At 56.5% G+C, this 26,642-nt stretch overlaps 2 protein-coding genes across 10 annotated transcripts; one reads left to right on the top strand and one right to left on the bottom strand.

Moving 5' to 3' along the window:
• Positions 1-101: 101 nt before the first annotated feature.
• TMEM150B (transmembrane protein 150B) lies at positions 102-6,978 on the top strand. Of its 8 annotated transcripts, none has more exons than XM_047711596.1 (8): positions 102-201; positions 592-634; positions 888-1,026; positions 1,266-1,325; positions 1,416-1,483; positions 1,697-1,866; positions 3,235-3,418; positions 4,893-5,503. In XM_047711596.1, exons 3-8 carry the CDS (start codon positions 959-961, stop codon positions 5,084-5,086), a joined length of 744 nt encoding a protein of 247 aa, XP_047567552.1. In that variant the 5' UTR covers positions 102-201; positions 592-634; positions 888-958; the 3' UTR covers positions 5,087-5,503. The 8 variants fall into 8 exon arrangements, 5 of the variants coding, with proteins under 5 accessions (XP_047567552.1, XP_047567551.1, XP_047567548.1 ...); XM_047711595.1 differs by having other exon boundaries at positions 105-201; positions 951-1,026; XR_007123941.1 differs by lacking the exons at positions 102-201; positions 592-634 and adding an exon at positions 6,590-6,978 and having other exon boundaries at positions 725-1,026; positions 4,893-5,334.
• On the bottom strand, positions 5,642-23,221 carry BRSK1 (BR serine/threonine kinase 1). Of its 2 annotated transcripts, XM_047711590.1 has the most exons (19): positions 22,671-23,221; positions 21,021-21,115; positions 20,833-20,918; positions 18,891-19,031; positions 15,675-15,791; positions 15,561-15,594; positions 15,409-15,477; positions 12,614-12,760; positions 12,198-12,229; positions 11,875-12,045; positions 11,263-11,360; positions 10,662-10,821; positions 10,388-10,448; positions 9,620-9,989; positions 9,166-9,214; positions 8,946-9,069; positions 8,106-8,304; positions 6,627-6,716; positions 5,642-5,883 (listed from the first exon to the last, which is right to left on the bottom strand). In XM_047711590.1, exons 1-19 carry the CDS (start codon positions 22,804-22,806, stop codon positions 5,726-5,728), a joined length of 2,337 nt encoding a protein of 778 aa, XP_047567546.1. In that variant the 5' UTR covers positions 22,807-23,221; the 3' UTR covers positions 5,642-5,725. The 2 variants fall into 2 exon arrangements, with proteins under 2 accessions (XP_047567546.1, XP_047567547.1); XM_047711591.1 differs by lacking the exons at positions 21,021-21,115; positions 22,671-23,221 and having other exon boundaries at positions 20,829-20,918.
• Between the last annotated feature and the right edge of the window lie 3,421 nt (positions 23,222-26,642).

Raw genomic sequence — 26,642 nt, 5'->3', positions numbered from 1 at the left:
TTTCGACACCAAGGCCTCCCTTCCCACCCTGAGCCTGCCCACTGGGGAATTCCAGGAGCTGGCCCAGAGGAAGGGAGAGGGGACGGCAAGTGAGAGGAGGAGGCAGGGTCACCACAGCCCCATCCTCAACAGCCTAAGGACACAAACTGCACCCAGGAAGGAGTCTGACCTGTGGGCCTGGATTCTGGGGCCCCAGAGAAGGTAAGAGCTAGGAGGCTGGACCCCAGGGGCTAGAACCAAATGCAGGAATTGTAGAAGGGACTGGGGGCCTGGACTTCTGGGTCCCCAAGGGAGGAAGGGTGGAGAGAGCTAGAGGCTCAGATTCTGGGTCCTGGGGAGGACATGGGCTGGGCACTTGGACATTGAACTTTTAAAGCTGAAGGAAGGAAGTTGGGGGCCCCTTGAAGCTAAGTAAGGTGCTCCCTGCTAGGTTCTGAGAGGGGAAGTGGTGGTGCAGGGTTAGGTCCCGAACACAGTGGCGGGTTGGACGGTCAGGCGGTCAGACTGCTCCGCAGCTTGGACTTTGGCTCTGCCACGACACCGCCCAAGCCCTACCCCACGTCCCCTCTCCTTTTCCAACCTCTCCCACAGCCCCGGGCCCAGGACCGGGAGAGCGAGAAGAAAGTTCCGACAGGTGAGCATTCTGGGGAAGCCCAGAGGCTGGCTGGGAGAGGCTCTGAAGCTGGGTTGAGGGAGGCCAGTCTGATAAAACTGGGAGGTCAGGATGGGAAGACAGCTGTTACAGGATGGAGAGCGCCGCAGGCAGAGAGCTGGTCTCAGCAGACCAGAGCCTCATCCACTGTTTCTGCCCTGGGAGACAACGGGGGCCTCAGAGCTGGAGGGGCTCAGAGCTGGGAGGCCACCTTCAGATGCACCTGGACCCACAGGGCAGATTCCTCACCTGAGAGAGAGAGAGAGAGAGGTTTGTGGTCTCTCTCCTTCCCCTGCAGAGCCCGGCATGTGGGGTTACCTGTCTGTGCTGCCCGCTTTCCTGGCCTTTTCTGCTATCACTGGAGTCTGGAGTGTGTGAGTGTTAGAAGCAGGAGAACCCCGGGTCTGATGGAGGAGGGACTGGGGTTTTGGACTCCTGGGTCTGATGGAGGAGGGGCTGGGGGTCTGGACTCCTGGGTCTGAGGGAGGAGGAGCTGGGAGCCTGGACTTCTGGGTCTGAAGTGGGGGGAGTTAGAAGTCCTTGTTTCTGTGGGTAACAAAAGGAAAAACCACTTTGTCGTTAAAAACCACTTTGGTGTCTCCCTGTACTTCAGTTTTGCCCTTGCCGTGACCAACAGGTCTGTGAACCTCACGGAAGGTTTCCCCTATATCAGGTAGTTATGGTGTTGGCGGGGCGGGGGTTCCGAGGGAGAAGAGGTGGCCTGGCTCCGAGGAGCCACAGGATGATCCTTCCTTTCCCCCAGCCTCTGCGGGTCTTACCCCCCTCAGAGCTGCATCTTCAGCCAGCTGCTCAACATGGGAGCTGCTATGGGTAAATATCCTCAGCCCTTCCTGTTCTGGGGAGAACCCCACCCCCACCTTCACCCCTACCTTCAACCCTACCCCCACCCCTACTCCCACCCCACCCCAGCCAAGGGGGCACCGCCCCGGCCCCGGCGCCAGGGATCCAAGCCCCCACCTCTCCTCCAGCTGTGGGAGTTAGGCCCCCACCCCTAGGCCCAGTCTCTCCGCACCCCCTCCCCAGGAGTGCGGGCAGGCTTGCCCGCCCACTTCCCTCTCCTCCCAGCCGCCTGGATCTGCATTATCCGTTACCACCAGCTCCGGGACTGGGGAGTCAGAAAATGGTTTAACCGGTTGATCCTGTGGACGGGGCTCCTGTGTGCCCTGGGCACCTCCGTGGTGGGCAACTTCCAGGTGAGAAGGCATCGGCTCGTGGGGCGCAGCCAGGCAGGCCGACGAGCCCGAGTCCGGGACTACAGCTCCCAGCACCCCCCGGGGCCGCTGGCTTCTCATTGTGGGGGCTCGCCCGCGCACGGCCTTCTGGGACTTGTATTTCTCTTGCGGTCCTTGGGCCAGGGAGGGAGGTCAGCTCCTCCGCGGTCTGGACCGAGGCCCCCGTGGGAGGCCTTGGTGTAATTATTCACGGAACCCCAGAAGACTGGGGGCAATTTACTGCCGTCCCTTACCCCTTTGCCCTTTTAATAATGAAATTACTCAGAGCCGCTCGTTCTCGCCACTTAGATGGAGCGTTCACTCGGGGTGCTAGGCTTTACCCTGTGTAGGTTTTCATACGTCTCCGTAACAGCCCTAGACCTACCCTTTCGGTCAAATCCGACAGAGGGTTTTTTTATTTTTTGTTTTTGTTTTTGTATTAACCAGCTGGTTCGTGGTGGTCAGAAATGAACCCAGATTCAGACTCTAGAACTTGCACTGTTCACCTTGAGGTTCAGTAGATATTTGTAGAACAAAAGAAGGGACAATGATTGGAGAGAGTCTGTTGATAATTGTATATTGATATTTAATTTTTCCATGGCGCCTCTGACTCCTAACTGCTCCTGATGAAAATACCACGGGCTAAGAGACTGCCTTCCGCTTGCTAAGAAAAATTCCCCATAACTCATCACTCCCCATCACCTATCATTTATTCCTGGGCTCCTCAACTTTAACTTCTTAAAAAATTTTTTTTTAAAGATTTTTATCTTTTTGAGAGCGAGATCATGGGCAAGGGGGAGGGGTAGAAGGAGAAGCAGACTCCCTGCTGAGCGGGGAGCCTGATGCAGCACTTCATCCCTGGACCTTCATCATGGATCAGACCATGATCTCCGCCGAAGGCAGACGGTCAACCAACCAGCTGAGTCACCCAGGCGCCCCTCTTCTTAAAATTATTATATTGCTCCCGTAAGGAGCCTTCTAAAGACATTTCCCACTGGTCATCGTTTCCCCTCATTAAACTTTTAATATTTAGAAAATATTAAATGACATACACTATGTATCTGCAAGCCACAAACCATTGCAATCTTTAAGAACTTCCAAAACCAATTTTTCAGCCCCTGGGTGGCAATGTCAGCCCTCCACCACCCCAGCTGAGAACGAGAGATTTTATTTCACTAATATTTCCTGAGCGCCTACAATGTGCCAGGCCCCATATTCTGGAGCGAGGCCGCACCAGTCTGCTGGGTGGGTCAAGGACCCCCCCCCCATCACAGCCCTCATGTCCCTGCCCGTCACCCCCCACCTGTGTGTATCTACCTTCCTTTCAATGCTTGTCCCTTTTCTTCCCAGCAAAAGAACCAGCTGCACATGCACCTGGTCGGGGCCTTCTTCGCCTTATTCATGGGCAACTCCTACTTTTGGCTGCAGCTTATTCTTGTCTGGTGCACGAGGAGACTGCCCCAGCCCGGGGCCCCCTGGGTCGGGCCACTCCGTCTGGGCCTCTGCAGCCTCTGCACCATCCTCTTGGTGACCAGTATCCTTCCTGGGGCCGGTGGCAGGGGTTGGGGGGGTCCTCCACTGGGGTGGTTCGGCTCTGTGCAGTCCGTTCTCGGCCTCAGTCTTCTGGGGATGATAGCATCCCGGGAAGTGTCAGCCTTGGGGACGGGCACCCTGGGCTGAAGCCCACCTCCCCTGCGCGCTAGCCGGGTGTTGGTGGGGGAGGGCTCCACGGGCTGAACTCAGTGTCTCAGCTCCTGCAGCTCTCCAGTGTGGATGATAACAAGGCTGCCCCCAGAGCTGGAAGGAACGAAGGGAGTAATGCACGTGAGGTGCTTAGCTCGGTGACCAGTGCAGTGAGCCACCAAGAAATACTGGGAGGACGGCAAGCCAGCGGCGGCAGTCTGTTCGGGGTACCTGCCCCGCCCTGGGCGGGCATCATGTTGAAGACCGGAAACTGAGGTTCCGAGAGGGGGAGTCTTTTGGCCAAGACGTGTCGCGGAGTCCAGCGGTGGCGCTGGTGGTGGATGGGATGGAGGCAGCTTGCGCAGGCCCCGCTCCTTGTTTGGTTCTGTCCTGTTAGCAGCTCCCGCTGGCCTTAGTGGGAGTGTTCACAGCCCAGAAACTGGCCAAGGCAGCGAATCAGGGCTGGTCGTTAACCATTCACCAGCATGCCTGGCACTGGCTGAAGATCCTACCCAACCCAGTTCTGAGTCACGGGAGCCCAGATGCTCTTTGCCAACCTAGCGTGCCTCTGGGTGACTCAAATCACTGTGCTTCAGTTTCCGTATCTGTCAAAAGGAGTGGTTTTGATCGTAATAATGGTTGTTACTGGCAAAGTGCCCTGAGAGAGGAGAGGCTACAAATGTAGTGTTAGGGACCCATCTCCTCCTTGGGGATAACAGAGGGGAGGCCAGAAGGCTGCTGGTGCTCAGAAGAGCCTACCGGGAGACCGGTTTCTTCCTGGGGGCAGTAGGGAGCCATGGGAAGCTTATGATTGGGGGAGGACCAAAGCCAATTCTGGGGGTAACCCCCTTGTGTGGGTGCTCTCACCTCTCCTTTGCTCTAGGATTCATGGGATCAGGGGTGATGTCACCTTATGGACTGCCTAAAAATCCTTGGATGAATGAAATAGTGTCTGAACTGATCTAGGAGGGAGTGGGCGCTGGCTTGGCCGAGAAGCAGGAAGGCTGTTGCCGGGAGGGATCTCAGAAAGCCGAGGGCCTCTCTGCTAGTTTGAGCTTGGAGTGAGTGTGGGCTCGCAGGTGAAAAGGATTTCAGGGGGCACCTGGAGGGCAAGTCTGAGCAGGACGAACGTGTGGGAAACAGTCTTAGCCAGGGAGGAGGGCATCTGCGCTAACGTGCCTGGGAGCCGCAGAGGTGGGTGGCCTGCCAGACGCCATTCCGGCCAGGGCGGGGCAGCTGCGTCGTGAGAGGGCGCCCGGCCCTGGTGATCTGGCTGGGCTCCCGGATCCTTCCTGCTGCGTGTGGCCCTTGACCTTGCTGCAAAGTGATGATCCTCCACTTCTGGCCGCTGCGCTCGGCCTCCGCCGCCTGCGAGTGGGCCATCGCCATGCTGCTGTTTGCCCTCTTTGGCCTGTTTGCGGTGGACTTTTCCTGCCTGGACGGCTGCACCCTGCACATCCAGCAGGGCCACCTCAGCTCCCCGCCAGCCTCCCCCACCTCCCTGCAGATCCACCTGTGAACAGTAGGCCGGGTGATGAGGTCTGGGCCCCCTCCCTCCGTGCTGCCATCAGGGCCACCCAGGAAGTGAGAGGTCAAGGCCAGCCAGCCATCCCTGCTCAAGGCTATTTATTATTATTATTATTAATTTTTTTTTTTTTTTTTTTTTTTTTTTTTTTTTTTTTTTGCCGCCGGCGGAATCAGAGACACGGACGCAGGCAGGGTCACGCGAAACCAGAATTCCTTCCGGAGAGCAAATCCGTACAGAAGGTTGTGAGGGAAGGGGGAGAACCGGGGAAGGGGGGGCCTGGGAAGGAGGAGTTGGGGACACAAGGACAGATGGCCTTCTCTGTCCGGATCTGCTAAGCCACCCCAACCAGCCCCCGTCCCTCCCCCACCCCACCCCGCAGAGAGATTGATCAATAAATAAAATAATAAATTAATCAATAAATAAAATAGAAACAGCTCCCCCGCCCTCAGTCCCCCCTAGAACCACCCCCCATTGGGCACGGCCCCCTGAGCCCCATCCCTGCAGGGCAAGGCCGGGTTTGTTGTGTCTCTCCCCTCCCTACATACTCCATGGGCCCTATTTACAGATTCACAGTTGGGGGGCAGGGAAGGGGGGTGGAGGGGGCTCCCCTCCTTCCCCGGCCCCCTGGGGTCAGGGCAGAGGGGTCCCGTTAGTGGCCAGGAGCTTCTTGTCCTTAGCAGGGCCTCGGCGGGGAGAGCTTGTCAGCTCTGGGTCTGGGCGGCCGGCTTGGGGCTGTAGGCTTCTCGGTGGGGTGCCAGCAGGCCGAGTCTGGGCCCCGTTCTTCTCATCTGTGGAGGAGGAAGCAGTGCGGCGTCAGGAACTTCGAGGCTGCTGAACCCCAAGGAACATGTTCCAGCAACATCGTGGTGAGGCCAAGGGCCTCCGTCCCGGGGCTGGAAGCCTGGGGGGACGGCTGCCAGGAGGACACCCATTTGCAACCAGACCCAGCAAGGTCACAGACAGCACGTCATACATCCTGGACCCCTCCAACCCTCGTGGCTTTGGAAACCGGGCCAAGTTAGTCCCAGTGAGACCCAGAGGCCTGACTCCAGGGGCACTGTCACAGGCTCTGGCTATGACATTATTCGCTAAGGGACAGCTTGTCACAGCAGCAGATCTCATTTGAGTCCCCAGATCACAGCCAAAGGTCTCCTTCTGCTACCCTGGTTGTTAGGGGAATGCTCCTTAGCGAAAGGGCACAGGGGAGCCTTACAGGGTGTTGTTTGGGGGATCTGAATAAACCCGGAGGGCTGCTTGCCCTTCTCTAGAACACTGTTCCAGAACCTTCGTTAGCAGGAAGTTCCACAACCCCACACAAAGACTAGGCACCCTCTGGGGGTCCCTGGAGGTGCCCTCCCTGGCCACAAGGGCTTCTCAGGTCGGGATGGCTCCATGCACGGAGCTCAGGCCCCAGCCTCTCTGAGAATCTGTGATCCTTGCCATGGACCAAAGCCCTGGGGCCCTTGCTCAGCAGGTCGCCCCTCCGGCCCACAGGATAAAGGAGGGCCCCACGGCTTCGGACGCGGCCCACCTGCCAGGGCCTGCACGGAGGGCTGGTCGTGAGTGCTCAGCAGCTGCGCCTGGATGGTCTCCACCACTCGCTTGAACCGACGGCTGGGACCTGGAGGGGAAGGAGATGGGCTGACTTGGGGACAGAGACAGAAAAGGCCCTCCCACCCCGTGGAAACCAGAAAGGACTCGCTTCCTCTTGGGCTCAATTTCCGGCCCTGTGTTGGGACTAGGTATAGACCCGCGATTTGCAAATGGGATGAGAAAGATTGGAGTTAAAATAATGATGGGTGTGGCTTTCTATTTATCGTGTTAGTTTCTAGCTGAGGCCACGAAGAGCCAGAAATATAAGAAAAATAAACAGGAAGTTAAAAGAAATCTTAAAATTGAGGAAGTCCTGCCTATTAGCCTTTAAAGGAAAGGGGGAAAAATGCAACTTATTTCATTTTAGGGGTAACATTGTGGCAGGCTGGTCACTGTGACATTTAAGACTGCTAACAAGGGTAGCAGGCAGAAGTGTCTCTTGTTATTCGGACTCGCTATCATGGCTCAGGAACCAAGCTGGACTGGCAGCAAGACATTTCTGTGACTCCGGTCTCTGGTGCCGACTCCTGATTGGTCATGGCTGCCTGTAATTTCTGAGGCTGCCGCTGAGCCCAGCAGGAAGAAGTGCCGTGATCACCCGGTGCTGTCTGCTCTGGGTGCGGGAATGACACGCGATGGCAGAGAGCCCCGTCTGCCCTTCGGCTGTACAGTCAGCTCTGCACTTCAAGGTCAGCAGGGCTATGTTGAGCCCAGCTTCGTCAGTTTGCAGTGGGACTGTGTCAAGTCAATTTGCCTCAATAGGACCCTGTTTTCTCTTCTGTAAAGTGGGTGAGCACTAATACCTCAAAGGCCTCTGGGAAGCGTCAATGTAACAATGCACGTAAAGCACGTGAAACATCATAAATGTCCATGAAGGGGCACCTGGGTGGCTCAGTCCACTAAGTGTCTGCCTTTGGCTCAGGTCATGATCCCAGGGTCCTGAGATCAAGCCCCGCATTGGGCTTTTGCTCAGTGGGGAGTCTGCTTCTCCCTTTGCTCCTCCCCCTGACTTGTGACCTGTTTTTCTTCCAAATAAATAAATAAAATCTTTTTTTTTTTTTAAGATTTTATTTATTTATTTGTCAGAAAGAGAGAGAGAGAAAGCACACAAGCAGGCAGAGAGGCAGGCAGAGGCGGAGAGAGAGGCAGCCGAAGCCAGCAGCTTAACCCACTGAGCCACCCAGGCGTCCCAATAAATAAAATTAAAAAAAAAAAAAAAATCCATGAAATGTCAATGAGAGAAGGGGGAAGGAGAGAATGCAGGGGTCTGAATGAGGAGGGGGCTCATAGGGTCAGCGCTAGCTGAGCACCATCTCCTCCTCCCTCCTGCTGCCCTCTGGGGCCACTCTCCCAGCTCAGCTGTCTTGAGCATTCCACACACCAGGGTGGAGGCAGTCTCTCGCCAAGGGAAGCTTACCGGAGATGAGCGTAAAGGTGACCGAGTAGATGCCACCACCGCCACTGCCATCCCGTCGTGGGGAAGGCTCTGGGCCCTCTGAGGAGCTGATGTCCACCTGGAATCGGACGGGCTTCTGGAAGACGGATGGGCCACCACTGGCCTTGTACTCGGCCCTGAAGCTGGTCTGTGACAGCACACTATGACTCAGGCTGGGGATCTGAGACAGGCAGGGGACAAAAGGAGGGGGTGATTCCAGTGACCTGATTCCAGGGACTGGATAGCCAACCCCACAAAGACCTCTGCCCAAGGAACTACAAGTTCCATCAGCCACTAGGGGGAAGGAATAGCAGGAAAGCCATTGGGAGCCCCCATTGCCTGCTGGGACTTGTAGTTTTCTTGTCCCACTATAAACGGCATCAGAGGAATGGCTGATAACAGGACCTGTCACATCTAGGGGTCAGCCTCAGGCTCCAGAATTACATGACGCAAACTTCTCTGCCTCCGTGAGCATTGCCACATATGTGTAAGAACCTGTAAGTCCCATTAGCTCCTAGAGCAAAAACCCAGAGGTCCTGGGGGAAAAAGCGATTCTGTCTGCTAATCTCAGACCTGGTGGTCAGGGAATGGCAACTCACTAACACGCTAGGGAGGTGTCCTTTGCACCATCTCCAGGCCCCAGGGTCCAGTAAACCTCTCCACCTCCCTGCCCCTACAGTGACCCAACCCAACTCTGAACAGAAAACTACAGATCCCATGAGCCTCAGGAGGAAGTCAGGCCGGAGCAGAGGCAGACTCCAGGGGATGCTGGGATTTGTAGTCCTGTGCTGGCCAGGACACAGGGAGACCCAGGCCCCTCACCGACAGGAAGGCATGGACGATGTCCGCTTTGATGCTGCTGAGAGGTTTGTCCTTCAGCACAAGGAATATTTGTTCTTCTTTGTCCAAGGAGATGAAGTTCCCAAACCAGGAGCGTTTTGCCAACCTGAGTGAAAGGGGAGGGTTGGAGGTGGGTCAGGAGGGGGCTCAAGGAATAAATCCCTCCCTCCAACCTCTGGCTTCCCTTCCCTGTCAGACTCACTCTGGAGAGGACTCTGGTGTCAAGCTGGACATCTCCTCGGCAGTGGGGACTGGCGTGCGGTGAGAGAGGAGAGAGTATGGTTAACACTTGCCCATCACCCTGGGTCCAGCACGCGGGCCAGGAGTCCCCTCCAACTAGAGATGCCAGATCCCAGTGCCCATTCACCTCCCAGTAGCTAAAGCCCACATGGCAGGCTACCTGGTGGTCCTGCTGGGGATGCCGGTCCACCCCAGGTAGACCACGCCCTCCGAGGGCGGAACTTGCTCGCCACGAGCCAATGGGAAGATGAGCCAAGGCACTGAATGGCGGTGTCCTTCAGAGAGGCTCCTCCTTCCTCCAGCGCTGGAAGCCACACCCCCTGTCCCCAACACCTGAATTTCTACTCCCAGCCCCATCTTCTCACACCACACGGGAATCTAGGCCCCCAGCCCTTGCACCTTGGGGGACCCCGTACCCTGCATCTTGCGCCGGTGAAAGCGAGGGGAACCCAGGAAACTGTTGCGGATGGAGTTGAGACGACTCCTCCAGGCGGCTCCCCCGACGCCACCGCCGGGGCTTGGGGGTGGCGTTGTTCCTGGCGTCCCAGTGGGGCTGGCCCGGGGCGTGTGCAGGGGTGAATGCAAGGGGGTGCCCCCAGAGGAGCGCGGGGAGCCTGGGGGGCCAGGCAGGGGTGTGGAGCGGGCACTGGGGGGCGGAGGCTGCTCCCCGGCACCCCCACCCCTGGGGCCGCGAGAAGGCAGCGTCTGCGTTTTGGAAGTCGGGGAGGCCCCGCCCCGAGCCTCATCTCCGGCTCCGGGCTCCGGTGAGAAGGAAAAGACAGGACTCTGTGGAAGAGGGGGGCTGGGTGAGATGGCGACTACAACTCCCAGGAGCCTTTAGGAACCCCATAGGCCCATACTCACAGAGATGGGTCCCGATGCATGCTGGAACTTGTAGTCCAATTATTACCCACCCGGGCGCCCCCCACCCCGCACCCTTTTTAGGGGACAGGGATTTTTTCTACCGTGCTCACTGCTGTGCTCAATTAGCTTTTGGTAAGCGCATAAAGGAACCCTTGAAACACTAAAAACCCGATCCTATTGGAGGTGGAAATGCGCAATGCACTAAAACGGGATTGGGGGTCCTTCAGGGACAAAGAGGCAATGCCTCAAAACTTCTTGGGAATTGTAGTTTCCGGTCCAGTGTTCACCCCTTTACCCCTTCTTAATGAATCGGGGCTTACCCGTGGGCTGCTGAGAGGGCTGGAGGACAGACCGGTGGAGGCTCCACTGACACTACGGGATCTGTTTCCAGGAGAGATTTTTTTGTTTTGTTTTGTTTTTAGATCAGGTGTGTGGGTTTCTCAAGGCTCAGATGTCCTTTTCCTTCCACACACCTTTGCGATGAGCACTTGAGGCCCTGAGAGGGGCCCCTGAGGTGGAGCTGGGGCTAGAACCCTGAACCCCCTCCCCACCCACCCAGAGCTGTGGACCCGCGGGAGGGCCAGGGGCTCTCACCTCTGACTGTGCTGGGCCATCTCCAGAGCCCGGCGGGTGGGCACTGGGGAGCCACCGCCCCCAGCATCCGTGATGCTCAGAACTTCCATGGACTTCCGCTCTGGCCGCCGCTTCCCGTGTCGGCTCAGCATGGGGGAATCCACACGTTTCCGAGGGGGGTCTGAGGGCGGAGAGTTTCAAGCCAGTCAGAAGCCATCTTCACCCAGCTGTGCATGGCACTCGCACAGGTGGGAAACGGAGGTCCAGAGCGGAGACTTTTGACAAGGTCAAAAAGCGGGTCAGGGAGCCTATACCCGGAAGCTAGGGGGGTCTGGGGGGCTCAGTTGGTTGAGGGTCTGCCTTCGGCTCAGGTCATGATCTCAGGGTCCTGGGATGGAGTCCCGCATTGGGCTCCCTGCTCAGCGGGGAGCCTGCTTCTCCCTCTGCCCCTCACTCTGCTGGTGCTCAATCTCTCTCTCTCTCTCTCAAATAAATAATAATAATATCTCTCTCTCAAATAAAATCTTGAACAAAACAAAAGCAAAAACCCAGACACTAAGGCCTGCAGCCCCTTCCCCCGCTCCAGAGTCTGGGGTCTGGACCCCCAGCCCTGCCTTCTCACCGACATCATTCCGGGGAGGCAGGTCCTGATCCTCACAGCTGGGATACCGCTCCTTCCGATCCAGAAGCAGATAATATATCATTTTTTCTTGGTTCTCCCTGATGGGGAAGGGAGGGAGGGGGTGGGAGAGGCCTGGGGTCAGGAGTCGGGCTCCAGAGGTCTCAACCCCTCCCTGTAGCTGTGGCTCTCAGGGGCCTGGTAGGCCGGTATCTGTGCCCATGCTTCCCTCTTCCTAGGCATGGACACGGTGAGACTTTCTGTCGCTGCACACAGGACCCTTACTTGACTCAGCCGCGACAGTTCCGAATAATCGAGCACTTGCTATTTGCAAGCACTCCGTGGGGCACCACGTGGGTCTCACCACCTACCGATACTTTGCAGCATCTTGCCTCCCCACGCCGCCCCGCGTCCTACCGCCCCCTCCTGGTTGCTCTGGGAACAGCTCCACGTGGAACTCTAAGCCACGCCCCCTCTAGCGGCCGGGCGCCACGCCCCACGGAGTCTGCACGTGCGCGAGGCGCGGGCGCGCCCTCCGCTGGCTGGTCGGGGCGCTGCGGCCGGCTGGCCGGATGTCAGCCAGCTGGTGTGCGTCCCTGGAACAGGGGGCCTTACTCCTCGCTGCGCAGCTCGCGGTGCAGCCGCTCCCGGTCCCTGAAGCAGCCAAGCGAAGCCATGCTCTCCAGGACGTCGGGGTCCAGCTCTCCGTTCGATGGCAGGCTCCGCATGGCCACCCGGCGGCCTGGGGCTGGCTCCAGGCAAGGGTCTGGCTCGTGTTTCCCGCCCCTGGGGAGGGGGAGAAACGTTACAGGGTACCGGGCGTCCGGGATTCGAGCCCTCTCTACCCGAGGCACGGGTGTCCGGGCCCCAACCCTTGATATTTGGGCCCCCTCCCTTTCTGCCCCAGGGAGCCAGGTGCTCAGTTGTCCCATACTCACAGGTACCAGGGGTGTTTCTGAATTTGCTCCAGCTGTGCGGAGGGAGAGAGGCAGAAATGAGGTCGTGTGAACACAGTGGGCCGCAAGGAAAGTTGATGGGGTGGCTCTGGGGGTCCGTAACAGTGCACCCTCCTCTCCACCAGGGGCAGGATGACAGCTTAGGTCTTCCCTTAGTGGCGACTGGGCACCACGATCCGTGACCACAGGCCTGGGACATTGCCTGTGTGCACAGTGGCACCCCTTCCCCTGTGGGGGACCTGCCCAGCTTGGAGGGTGCGTTTTGCAGACCCTGGGCTGCTGCTCATCCAGTGACCTCTCCCCATCACCCCTGGGACTGACAGGAAATTCCTGGAAGTCCATTCTCATGGTCCCTCTAGGGGTTCTGTCCTCATGACCCACGGCTCCCCCCAACTCACACTGAGCCTTTTCTCAGGCTCCACTTCGATCATCCCTCTCAGGAGGCTCTGGCAGTCTGGAGGGATGAAGTGGGGCATGTGGAAGACGCCCCGTTTCACCTTCTCCAGCAGCTGGCGGAGATTGTCATCATCAAAGGGCAGAGCCCCCTGCAGAGAAATAACACGACCCTCACACAGAGCTTAGGGTGTCTCAGCGAGAGCCTAAGCGCTTGACACATTGCCGCGTTGTGGTTCTTACCACAAGCACTGGCAGACGGGGGACTAGGACCATCCCACTTTACAGATGGGGAAACTGAGGCATGGAGTGGTCCAGCAACTGGCCCACAGCCTTGAGCTGGTAAGTGGCGAGCAGGGGTTTGGCAACAGACAAGTCAGGCCCCAGGCCTTAAGAGGCTGCGGTTGCAGCTTGGAGGGTGTATCCGAGAAACAGGTTTCTCCCCAGACTGGTTTCAGGAGGGGTGATCCTCACGCACTGGTCCAACCAAAGGGGAGCGTCCACTTTGGGTCAGGGATCTCGTACTGGACAACACCAGCCCTCGCCCTCCTACAGCTCACGCCCCAGACTGCGAGACCCCAGTGACTGAAGGAACTTCAGCAGCCTCGTCATGAAGCAGGCACCCCTGCTGTCCCCCAGGTTCTGATCGGGCCACAAGGGATGGAGCAGGGGACAACACCAGGTCCCTGGCCCCATGGAGCTTTGTCTCCAGCGGTGCCCGGCACACACAGATTAACAAACAGCGGTTGATGAATGAGTACTGGGGAGGGCAAACAATAAAGGGACACATAGGATGAGACAGGTGGGAGTCCGGGAGATGAGACGAGTGGAGTGAGCAGGTAGCTGGAGTGGGGCGGGGGAGTCCGGGGGAAGAGGCCTCGGAGGAGATGATGCTGGGCAAAAACTTGCAGGGGTGACAGCATGACTCTGAGGGCTTTTCCAGGTGTTGTCCCTGGTGTCAGAGGCCTCTGGACCGAGGAGGCGGGGCGTGGGGGGGCAGGGGGAGGGGCACCCCACAATGCTGGGCTGGGGCCCGGAAGCCTGGATGAGACTCTGCTTGTCTGTCTCATTCAGTGTGGTCATGTGTTTGTTGTTGGCCTTGCCCCTGAACCTTCACTTCCCAGCCCCCAGAACAGTGAGAAGTGTGTTGTTCACGCCGCCTGGTGTGTCTCTTATAGGAGCCCAAGCTAAGGCAGACGCCCTCTCATGAGCAGTTGATCCATTCCCATGGCGCGTGGCCAACAGCGTTCTAACTCACGTCGGAGAGAAGCTCAACGAGCACAGGTATTTTCTCGGCGACACCAAACACCCTGCCTGCCCTCGGGAACACACGGCGGTACTCTGGGCACGAGCATTTAAAATCACCAACAAACAGCGCAAAAAAGCAAAAACTGTGGCATTCCATAGACTGCAGAAAACACACTTGTTTACAAGATGGACTGAAACTGGGCGTGGGGCAGGGAAGCAGAGGGTCGCCTTGTGCCACTTCAGCTGGGACACGTGTGATGGGGACTCAGCTTTTTCTGTGCTCTGCGCACATCTGGGAACGACCTCGGAAACACCAAGAGTGGTAGGCTGTAGGTGAACCCCAGGGAGTGTGCAGCTTCTCAAATACGGAATGCATCGATTATGAGGGTCAGCCGTAATAATAACAGTAACTACTAGTAACGGGGCGCCGCTCAGAAGGCTGACGGGGGACATTCTAGGGAAATGCTTGCAACTCCTGGTACCCTAACTACTGGCCCTGGGCAGGCGAGGAAACGGGCCTGGAGAGGGAGAGCGACCGGCTTGCTCACGGTGGTGGAGCCGGGGTTTGAACTCAGCTGGACGGGCTCCAGAATCACCAGCTGCAGAAGGGCAGAGGCCTGCACTGTTTGAGCCTGCCTCTCGGGCGCCCCCCATCTTCTCTGGGGGAGCTGTGAGCCCCGGGCGCGCCCGTTGAGCCTCCGTCCCATCAGTGTCATCCAGGTTCCTGGATGAGAGACCACACATGGATCCCAGCCCTGCCGCCGTACAGCAGTGTGCCTCCGAGCCAGTCACTTCTCGTCTCTGGGGTTTTCGAGAGAAGTGCGCGAGGTGATGTGCTTGGAACAGTGCCTGGCCCAGAGTAAACCTTCCATTTACTCGTGCCACACGTGTTAACGGGGCCGACTACGTGCCAGCTCGGGTCACGGCGAGCCGGCAGGATAAAACCCACAGAGACAAAAGCCCTGACTTCTGGGAGCTGATGGTGTAGAAGGGGACACCGCACAAGGAGCTCACAACTCAGCACATGATGGCAACTCTGAGAGTTGCCAGGAAGGACAGAACCTCCCCTAAAGGGTCTGACCTCATGGTGGGGGCAGGGAGAATGGGAGCGAAGAGAAGTCAAGTTGTGAACTGGATGAGCAACGGGACAGGTCGGGACGGAAGAGTGTTCTAGGCAGAGAAGAGCAGGTGCGAAGGCCCTGGGGCAGAGCCAGGCTCACAGGCCTGCTCTGATTATATTAGTTATTACCATATTGCAACAAACTCCCTAGAACAGCCACTGTCCCAAGCCGTCCAAGGGCTCCTAGCTGCCCCGTCCCTTTCAGGGACACAGTGCTGTGACTCAATGGTTAGCTCTGGGCACACAGCAAGGGTGGGGCAAGGGTACTCCAGGGTCTTGGTATGCTGGTTCCTGCCTCCCACCTTCCTGATACCAGTTAAATATTTGGAAGACAATGCCTGAGGGGAAAGACGGAACTTACTTAATGTTTTGTGCTCCCACCAGGCAGGGCTGTTCTAGAAAGTGGGGCAGGAGAGGAGAGGGGCACCTTACCACAAGCAAGGCAAAGAGGATGACTCCACAGCTCCACATGTCCGCCCGACGGCCGTCATACTTCTCCCCCTGGAAAGGAGCAAGCCCGGCCATGACAGGGTCTCTCCACCATGCTCTCCCCACGCCTCCCTCCTCTCCACCCGCTCACTCACCTTAATCACCTCCGGACACGCATAGTGGGGGGACCTGCGGGAGAGAGGCGGTGTGAGCCTCTGGCCGGCTTCTCGCCCCCTCCCTGGGACAACAGAGGCCAGGCCCCCACTCACCCACAGCTGGTCTCCAGGAGGCTGTCCCCCACCTGCAGGGACGCCATGCCAAAGTCTGCGATGCGGATGTTGTTCTTCTCATCCAAAAGCAGGTTCTCGGGCTTCAGGTCTCTGTGGCTGAGACGGGCAGGTGGGGCTCAGGCCTCTGCCCTCCTCCTGGAGGCCGAGGCCCCATTTGCTATCTCTCAGAGGCGGGCACTTCTGGAAACCATTATGGGCAACTCCCAACGTGCTCCAAGCGGTGAGAACAACATGAGAAAGCCCCATGTACCCATCCCCCAGCCCCACCTCTTTCGACTCTGGGCAAATCTTCTCTCTTCTCTACCTAGACACACGCTCTCCTTCCTCCGCTGGATTATTTCGTAGGGGACCCCGGACCGTGTATCATTTTATCCACAAATATTTGAATATCTACCACGTGAGATATTCTGGGCAAAGAGGGCTAATGTTGAGCTATTCAGTATTGAAATATTGAAATACTTCCATACTGAATAATAAAAAGAATATGGTCACCCCAAGCCAGTCACTGGTCCCTGGAGGGAAACCCCTCAAGTTTTAAGGGTTGATGTCTGGGGGTGCGGTGGGGCCTGAGGATTCCAGCTTCTGTCGGACAAGGTCAGTAACTGGGTCATACTTGTTAAATATGTTGGCTATTGCCCCCTAGAGGTCAGCGCTTGTAACGTCAGGGCTTTGACTGGGTCTTGCCAATAGGGCTGTGTGGACAGTTGAAATGGGCAGCCTTCCCAGGACCAAGCTTTATCTTCACCTCTGAGCCCCTCCACCCTGACACCTACCCCAGCTCCAGTCCCCACCCCAGGGAGGGAAGGAGCGCAAACAAATGCGGGTGAAAGATGAGCTGAAGGCCATTCCGTGAGGAAAGGACGATCTTTCTGTATGGACAGTCAGATGCCAAAAAACCGAACCTCAACCCTTGACTCACATCACAGACAAAAATTAATTTGAAATGTATCCCAGGTCAGAATACAAGAGCTAAAACTATATAACTTTCAGAAGAAAATGTAGGAGGAAGCCTTAGGGACAAAGATTTATATAAATAGAGCAGAGAAGACAAACGGTAAGAAAAAAAAATGACAAACTTGAATTTACCGGAATGTAAAACTTGCTTTTCACCAAACATTGCTATAAAAACAAAAGTGGAGTGCCTGGCTGGCTCAATTGGGAGAGCATACGACTCCTTTTTTTTTTTTTTTTTTTTTTTTTAGAGAGATTTTATTTATTTGAGAGAGAAGACAGAGAGAGGGAGCACAAGTTGGGGGAGAGGAGGGACAAGCAGATGTCCTGCTGGGTGCAAGCTCCATGTGGGGCTCAATTCCAGCACCCCAATTTCATGACCTGAGCCAAAGTCAGACACTTAACCAACTGATCCACCCAGGTACCCCGAATCTGTGACTCTTGATCTCAGGGTCATAAGTTCAAGCCCCATGTTGGGCGTAGAGATCACTTAACTAAATAAAAAACTTTGAAAAAATTAAAAAATAAAAGGGGGTGCCTGGTGGCTCAGGAAGTTGGGCAACTGCCTTTGGCTCAGGTCATGATCCTGGAGTCCCAGATAGAGTCCCATATTGGTCTCTCTGCTTGCCAGGGAGTCTGCTTCTCCCGCTGACCTCTCTCCTCTCATGCTCTCTCTTCCTCAAAGAAAAAAATAAAATCTTAAAAAAAAAAGAATTAAAAAAATTAAAACTCAGAAGTATGTCACAAACTGGAAGAAAATACTTGAAAAATATACAGTTAATAAAAGATTTGCTCTTAGGGGCACCTGGGTGGCTCAGTGGGTTAAGCCTCTGCCTTCGGCTCAGGTCATGATCCTGGGATCGAGTCCCATATCTGGCTCTCTGCTCAGCGGGGAGCCTGCTTCCTCTTCTCTCTCTGCCTGCCTCTCTGCCTACTTGTGATCTCTCTTTCTCCGTCAAATAAATAAATAAAATCTTAAAAACAAAACAAAACAAAAGCAAAAAAACCCCCAAGCAATAATTAAAAAAAAAGATTTGCTCTTAGAATAAAGAATTCTGAGGAGGGATGCCTGAGAGGCTCAGCTGGTTAAGCATCTACCTTCAGCTCAGGTCATGATCCTGGGGTCCAGGGATGGAGTCTTGCATTGCTCAGCAGGGAGCTTGCTTCTCCCCCTGCCTGCTGCTCCCCATGCTTATACTCTCTCTCTGACAAATAAATAAAGTCTTGGGAAAAAAAAAAAAAAGAACTCTTAGGAGTTATTCCTAGAGCTATATCTTGTTCCTAGAATAAAGAACTCTTAGAACTCAATATCAGAAAGACAACTCAATAAGAAATGGGCAAAGAACCTGAAGAGACATTTTTCCAAGGAAGATAAAACAAATGGCCAATAAGCACATGAAAAGATGTTCTACAACATTAGTCATCAGAGAAATGCAAATCAAAACCACAACGAGATACCACTTCATATCTACTAGGATGGCTATAATCAAAAAAGTCAAATGATAACAAGTGTTGGCAAGGACATATAGAGATTGGAACCCTCACGGACTGCTGGCGGGGATGGTGAAGGGTACCGCCACTTTGGAAAACGGTCTGCCACTTCCTCAAAAGGCTAAGCAGAGTCCCCATATGACCTGACAATTCCAGCCCCAGGGATGCGCCCGAGAATTGAAAACACAGGTACACATCAAAACTTGTACTTGATTGTTCCCAGGTCTGTATTGTTTACAAGAACCAAAAAAGAGAAACAATAAAGTGTCCACCCACTGGGGAACGGATAAAGGAGGTACGGCACAGCCACACGTTGGAGTACTATTCAGCCACGGAAAGGAAGTACTGATACACATTACGACAAGGAGGAACCCTGAAAACGTTTTCCTGAGTGAAAGAAGCCAGACACAGGCAGCCACATACAGTATGATTCCGTTTACATGAGATGTCCAGGATAGGCAAGCCCATGGAGACGGAGGTGGTCAGAGGCTGGAGGGGTGACTGCTTCGTGTACAAGGTGATGATTTTGGGGGTGAGGAGAATGTTCTAAAATTACATAGCAGCGATGCGCAACACTGGTTATACTAAAAACTCCTGAACTGTATACTTTAAAAGGGTGAATTTTAGGATATGTGAGTTTTATCTCAATTTTAAAAAAGGGATAAAGATTTATTTTGGGGCTGCACCACACTGGCTTCCAGTCAGCCTTGTGGGCAGTGCTCATCTCGGCCTCCCCTCAAGCTGCCCCCTCACCAGATGGAGTAGCTGTGGCAGAAGTCCAGCGCCGACACTATCTGGCGGAAGAACTTCCGGGCCTCCTTGGGTGTCAGTCTCCCCTTCTTTACCAGGTAGTCAAACAGCTCACCTCCAGAGACGTGCTCCAGAACCAGGTACCTGGGGGACGTGGAGGGGGCAGAGGGCTGGAAGGGGCATGTGGAGGACCAAAGAGCCTGGACTCTCTTTCAAAATCCCCCGGAACCCCAGCACAAGACCCCCATCCCACTGGCCTTTGGAAGCAGAGTATCCCAATTCCCATGAGTCCCTGGGAGTAGAAGACTCCAGTTCCCATGAGCCCCTGGGAAGAGGAGACTCCAGTTCCCATGAGTCCGTGGGAGAAGACTCCAGTTCCCATGAGTCCCTGGGAAGAGGAGACTCCAATTCCCATGAGTCTCTGAGAAAAGAGACTCCCAAGTCCATCAGCCTCTGGGAACCCAAAACTCAACCCCAGCGCCCCCCACCTCCCATAAGCTCTGCGCAGCAGACTCCCATGACGACTTTAGGAGTACCAATTCTTGGACTCCTAGTTATTCCTGCAGGTAAGACAACTGTGTTAATGCCTAGAAGACAGAAACACCTCAGTTCTCAGAGGACCCTGGGAAATAAAGACATCTCCCCTCCCCCATTCCCATTAGCTTCTGGAAAGCCAAGCCTTTCATTCCTATGAGCCTCAGTTGTTAAAAACAACAACAACAACAACAACACAAATTCTCATTAATTCCTGGCAACAACAATTGCAGTGTGCTCCAATCTAAGTCAACGACAGCGAGGTTTTTTTAAAAAAGACTACAAGTCCCATCAGTGCTTGAGAGGATTAAAACTCCCAACTCCCACAAGCCTCTGGACATGGACTCCTAATTCCCATCAGCCACCTGGATCCTTAAGACTCCAAATCCCATCTGGCTGCGGGAGGCCAAAACTCCGATTCCCATCAGCCCCTGGGAACAAAAGCTCAATTTCTAGGAGCTTTTGGAAAGCTGACAGTCCTCTGTGAAGCCCAAACTCCCATGGGCCCCCACTATTCCTACCTAGGTGGAGGAGTGGGAGAGCGAGCTCCACCAGTTGGTGACAAAGCCCCACCCTGCCGCCACACCTGGGGAAGCCTGAGGACTACAATTCCCATGAGTACTTGGGGCCGGGCCACTTACTGCCGGGCGGAACCTCCCCAGCATCTGATGGGTACTGGAGTCAGTTCATCCTGGGGACTGCGTGGCGGGGACAGGGATCTGTCCCCTCACTCGCTGCCCAGCCCAGCTGTCCCTTGGGTCACCAGAGTACAGACAAAGGCCTATTGTCTGTACCCTGGGCAGCTGGACTCCACTCCCATCTTCCTGGGGGGTAATCAGCTTTGAGATATGGATCGGAACTCCTAAAAAGGCCATTGTTGGGGTGTCCATCTTATAGCACCCAGAATTATGTGGGAGGAGGGGGGCCTAGGAAGAAGCAGGATTCACAGAGCCTCAGGCTTTGATAAGTCCCCATGGCCTCCGCAAAGATGTGCAGGGCGGGGAGCTGCCCTTAGCAAGCCGGACCCTGTTGAGGACATCTGGATTATCTAGTAGAGAGTGTTCCCTGCAGGGCCGTAGGGCGGGGGCCCGGGGCTGGGGCAGAAGGGTCAGGATGGACTGCTGTCCCTCACCAAGACGGCTGAGGCTTGGCTGTCCTGTTGCTAGGGCACATTTGGCCCTTAGTGCCGGGCCAGTCAGTGTGGGAACAAGGAGGATTATGTGTGTGTTGTGGATGCATGTGTGGGAGGGTGTTCTGTGCAGGAGCGAAGGGGCTGACCGGCCCTTCGGGGGGTCCAGCCAGGAGAGCTTAGGTTTCTCCAGGCCTCTCTAGGCCTTGTTTCCAGAAAGGTCCCACCCTAGGAACTTGGGGTGGAGGGGTGCATGAGGGCTGGGTGTCTATAAATACCTACAAATATTTCTTGTTCTCGTAGACATCGTGTAGCTTGAGGACATGTGGGTGTTCAATGAGCTTCAGGATGGCTATCTCCCGCTCCACCTGGGGGGTCAGTGGGGGACACAGGAATGAAGGTCAGCATAGCCTCCCTCCCCCCACCCCACCCTGTCCCCAAACGGACGCCCTGCCCCAGTGCACACACACCTTCATCAGCACCGACTCAGACAGCTTCTCCCGGTTCACGATCTTGATGGCGACCTTCTGACCCGTGATGCAGTGCACCCCGAGTTTAACCAGCCCTGGGGAAGCAGGACTGAAAATGGGGGGGTGTGCTCCCAGAGCCCTCTCCTAGCTCCTAAGTCCCCCTGACTCCTCCTCCTTTCCTTGCTGGCTCTTTGACAGTGGCCTGAATCGCCCTGACCGAGCTCTGAGGGCTCTCTTCTTCCTGTTTTCCATAGACATAGACCTTCGGTGCTGTCCCTTCTTTTCTTTTGCCCTGGAGGTAATCTCTACACCCATGTGGGGCTCGAACTCACAGCCCCAAGACCAAGAGTCTCCACCAAGTGCTTCCCTAACTGAGCCGGCAAGATACGCCTGTTCTGTCCCTTCTGATTGTCCATTCCTCCGCAGTCGTCCCGGTTCTCACCCAGACTCTCTGTCCTTCTGTCCATGTCTCCACACAATCTTTCCTCACTGTGTCTCCATAATGTTGTCTCCCTGACTGCCGCCTTCAGGCTCGCTCTCTCTCTCAGCCCATCACTTCCTTGAATTCTCTGCCCTTCAATCTTCTGGAGGCTCCATGTCTCCCGAGGAATGTACTTTCACATCTGCCCCCTTCCCATACCATCCTCTTCCACCTCCTCCTAAACCCTGACCTTTTCATCCCCTTCTTTGATCTGCTTTTAATAGCAGCTGTGGCTGGGAGCATTCAAACCCCAAGAGTGCGCCCACTTCCCAAGAGTAAGCCCTGAAGCCACAGATCCTGGAGTGGGGGCAGGGGGGCAGCCCCTCCTCCCTCTGACCCAGGCGTCCAGGACCCATGGCCCCTTCCTCCCCCATAACCCAGGAATTCAGGTCAGTGACACCTTCACACCCTTACCACTAGGATCTTGAGGTCTGAGCCCTTCCCCTTCCCTAGCGCCCTGGCCCTCAGCTTCACAAGAGATGCTGGGCCCACCCCTCCCGGACACAGGTGTGCAGCTCCGGCTTCACGCCCACCCACCCTCCACCTGGCAGGAAAGAGGCCAGGGCTGGAGCCAGCGTTTAGCGACAGCAAAGGATGACCCCTGATTCCCCAACCACTCCTGGGAGATTTGACTCTCGGATCCACCTTTCCACCTGGCTGTTCGTGTTCCCCACAGGGAGCCAGCACGCTGGAGAAGGGGGAGACTGCGGCACACCCCACCACCCGAGCCTCACTGCCTGTCACCCGGACAGCCTGCCAGGGGAGCCTGAGGCCCTCCTCAGCCAAAAAGCAGTGCAGAGAGAAGCGGCCGCCCAGGGTGCACCCCCATCCCGAGGCGTACTGCAGCAAGGACCTCAGCTCCCAGGGCCGGCTGAGCCCCTGCTGCAGGCTGGCCTCCCTTCCCCACCGAGGCCCTGGAGCCCCTCCAACTTCTAACCACCCTCCCCAACCGTGAGGTGGGAGCCTCTGGGCCTCAGCACCTCCCCCCCAGAGTCTAAGCCCCCGGCCCCCTCCATCCTGGGGACCCAGCAGACTTGACTCCAAGTCCCTTCTCTGTGAGGGACCCCGGGGTCTGGGGGATCAGCCCCTGCCCTTTGAATACCCACGAGTCCGGCCCTCGCCCCCCAGCTCTCCTGCCCCCACCCCAGGTGTCCCCTCCCCTGACTCACCTGTCTGTCCTTTGCCCAGCGTCTTCTCCAGCCGATAGGGGCCCACATATTGGGCGTGCTGGGGTGGGTGTGGGTGTGGGTGCGGGAGATGGTAGGCGGGGGAGCCCCCGCCCCCCTCCTTGGCCCCGGACGACATAGTGCCCTTGGTCCCGGTCCGACAGGCCCCCCGGCCGCCCCCCCTGCGGCAGGTCGCCCCGTCCCTCCGGTGGGGGCCGGCGACAGCTCCGTCCCGGCCCCCCCGGCTGCCCCCCACCTCTCCGGGGGTCCCCAGGGGGCTGGGCTGGGCCCCCCCAGTCGGCGGGCCGCGGAGCTGGGGGAGGGGGGGCTGGCCCGGGGGGGTCAGGCCCCGGGAGTCAGCATGGCCCGGGGGGGCTGCGCGGCCCCCCCTCCCCAGCCCGTCCCTGGCCGGCCCCCCCCTTCCTGCGCCTCCCCCCGCCGGGGGGGGTCTGAGGTGCGGGCCGGCGGATGCTGCAGGCCGAGGTCCCCCCCGCCCCCCCACGCGCCCTCTCTCCTCCGCCTCCTCCTCCTCTCCGCCTCCCCCCGCCACCTCGTCCTTTCTCTCCGGCACGCTGACATCACCATCCGGGGACTCCGGGCCCTTCCCCAAAGTTAACCCTTTCGGAGGGGGGAGGGGGAGCGGGGGCAGGGGGCGGGCCTGGGCGCCGGAGGGATGGAGAGGAGGTGGGAGGGTGCAGGGAGGGATGGGAGGATGCAGGAGAGGATGGAGGAAAGGCGAGGGAGAGAGATGCGAAGCAAAGAGACCGGGCGAGAGGGAGCTACACAAAGGGAGAGGAAGTGTGACATAGAGATGGGGACAAGAGGCAGCTCGCTAGAGAGATGCAGACAACCAGAGACAGCGCTGGCGCAAGGCAGGGAATCGGGCTGAGGTGGGCAGAGAAGGAGAGCAGAGTGGGAAGAAGAGACTGGGAGATGGGAGAGAGTCGTAGGAAGGGCCCCAGCTGGAGAGAAATCGTGGTGGAGAGGCACAGAGGAGGGAAAAAGAGGGAAAGAGCCAGCCAGAGAGATGGAGAGAGACGTACAGAAACACAGATGTGAAGGGGAAGGGGAGAGAAGGCGAGGTGGAGAGACACAGGTGAGGGGAAAGAGATAGGGAAGTGGGGGAGAGAGATGGGGAAGAACAGAGAGACAGAGACAGGGAGGGAAGGATGTGGAGGTGAGTGAGGCACAGACAGACAGAAGGATGGAGGGTCAGAGGGAAAAGTGGGAGAGAGGGAAAGGGACCACGGGGCAGGAAGAACAGACAGGTGGAGGGAGGGAGATAGAGAGGCAGAGCTATGGCAAGGGGGGACCTTAAAAGAACAGTAGTGTACATACAGGTGCAGGGCACATGCTGGAGAACATGGGGACAAAGAAAGAGGGTGACAAGCAGAGCCAGGAAAAGAATTTGGGAGTTGCTGAACCAAGACTCAAACAACGTGCTTCCCCAGGCCTCCCAGCCTGCCCACCCAGGCCTCCTGTCCCACTAGCGTCAGGGAAATCCATACACGGTGCAGGTTCTCAGATGATCTTGGCCCACACCTCCACTTAGGATCCTTAATGCTCCTCCAGAGAAACTTCCAGAACCCCCTCATGTCCCTGTGTATTTTTTTAGATGCCTGAATATTCTCTGTGCCCAACACAGGGTCTCCTCCATCTTCACGTGGGCTTCCATATAATTCTATATCCCCGCCAGGGCACATCCCTGCGTCTGTACCTGGAGAGATCTCCACAGAATCCAGGACTCCCCTGTATGAGGTACCGGAAGGTGTTAGGCACCCCTTTAATCCCTGAGTCCCCCATAAAGTGGACCCAAGAGCTTCTAGGCTCCTAGTCAACCACCTTTATCCATAAACCTTTACCGAGGGCGACATCTGAGCTGGCATCGTTGTCCAAGTGGTGAGGGGACAGCAGTGAACCAGATCAACAAAGATCCTTGCCCTGTGGAGCTCTCACAGTAGTGGATAAGGCGGGTGATAAGCAAGATAAGCAAAATATACCGTATGTTTTGATAATTGAGGCCAATGCTAAATAACAGATTAAAGCAGGGAGGGGGACAGGAATTATTCGTTGGGTGGAGTATGATTCTTGATACGGTGCCAAGAAAGAACTCTTCAGTGAGGGGACACTGAAGGAAGATGAGGGTCAGAGCTGTGTGGACAAAGTACCGTCCATACAGGGGACGGCAAGTGCAAAGGCCCTGTGGTGGAAGTGTGCCTGGTACATTGTGGGACCATTGAAGGGCCTATGTGGCCGGAGGGGAGCGAGTGAGGGGGAGAGAGAAAATGAAGTGAAGAGGTAAATCACATACGGCCTTAGAAGCAGGGCAACCATACACCTGGTATTCTGTAATTATTACTGGGGTCTGCACTCTGAAGTACCCCGCTGTACCTGGAAAACTGTATGCTCACCCTACTTAGAAGGTCATTGTAGGGACTATGGATTCTATAGGCTACCTGGAGAGTTTTCGTGTGGGCCACCATTATGTTATACATATATTAATATACACAATGTTACACATGGTTACATACGATGGACACATATGTTATATGGTATTATGCATGGTAGCATGCAGTAAATAGCCCAAATGAACTTGTAAAATCCCGAATGACAGTCCCCACAGATGCCCACATCCTAATCCCCAGAACCGGCGCATATTATCAACCCGTGACAAAAGGGGCTTCACAGACATGACTGAATTGAAGATCTTAAGATGGGACGGTCCTGGCTATCTGGGGGTCCTAATGTAAACACAAGGGCCCTTCAGAGGGGGAGGTAGGAGAGTCAGAGGAGGAGATGGGATAATGATGGGAGCAGAAGCCGGAAGGATGCAGCCACAATCCAAGGAGCGCAGGTGACCTCTAGGAGCCAGAAGAGGCCAGCAGCAGAGTCTCTCCCAGAACTTCAGGAAGGAACACAGCCAGGCTCACACCTTGCGTCTAACCCAGTAAAAAGTTTTAGACTTCTGACCACCAGAACTGCAAGATAATAAATCAGTGTTGTTTTAAGCCCCCCAGTTTCTCATAATTTAAAGGCACCAATAGAAAACTAATACAATAGGGCACTGGGGGTGGGGGTGGGAGCCCGGATCCCCGTCTGAGGGCTATTGTGGTCAGTGCTACAAACACCCCCACAGTGCACACGGCTTCTATGATGCCGTCCTATTTCTGCCCCAAATATAACCTGGCCCACCCCAGGCCTAGCGGTGGGCCCCACCTGAGGGTGAGCACAGACTTCTCCAGGCGCGGCGGGGTCTCTGATGAAGACCAGCACCAGGGGTTCTTTAAGCCCAGCTCAAGGCGAACACCTCTACAGCCCAGGCGCATTCCCAGACCTGAACCCCAAAGGCCGCGCACAGAGTGGGTAAGCCTCGCAAAGCACCGCGCCCGGGGGTTTTGCTTCAGCTTTGGCCTTCAAGAATCCCCTCCCAAGCACCGAGCGCCGGGCAGGACTCAGGTGCCCGTGGGGAGGAGCCGGGGTGGTAAAGGCGTCTGCAGAGGGCCTGCAGCGGGAACCAGCTAGCCCCATTTGACGACTGGGGAAACTGAGGCCAAGAGAGGGGTGAGGTGGGCCAACGTGGCTAACATCAGATACGAGGGGTGAGAACCCAGAGCTCCAGAAAAGATAGGCCAGGGGTCCAGGTGGAGGGGAAAAGCGCCGAGGGCCAGGGACCTGCAAGACCGCAAGGAGGGGGTGGGGCCTAACGGGGAGCGGCCCGCTCACCAGCACGGGGCGGGGCTTAGGGGAGAGGCGGGGTTAAGTTGGGAGAGGCCGAAAGGCCTAGAACAGGGGCGGAGACCGAGGTAGCAGGGAGGGGCGGGGACATAGGTGTGGGCGGGGCCATCGAGGCGGAGCTAGACTGCGGGGCGGGGCATACGCCAAGGCAGAGGTGGAGCTTGCATGGAGGTCGAAGGGGCGGAGCTCATTCAAGAGCGGGATCCGGGTCGGGGGCGGAGCTCAGGCTGAGCGAGGGCG

The sequence above is a fragment of the Lutra lutra genome, chromosome 17 (assembly GCF_902655055.1).
Source record: "Lutra lutra chromosome 17, mLutLut1.2, whole genome shotgun sequence".
In the NCBI taxonomy this organism is placed as follows: domain Eukaryota; kingdom Metazoa; phylum Chordata; class Mammalia; order Carnivora; family Mustelidae; genus Lutra; species Lutra lutra.
This window is presented reverse-complemented; position numbering and strand designations above follow the sequence as displayed.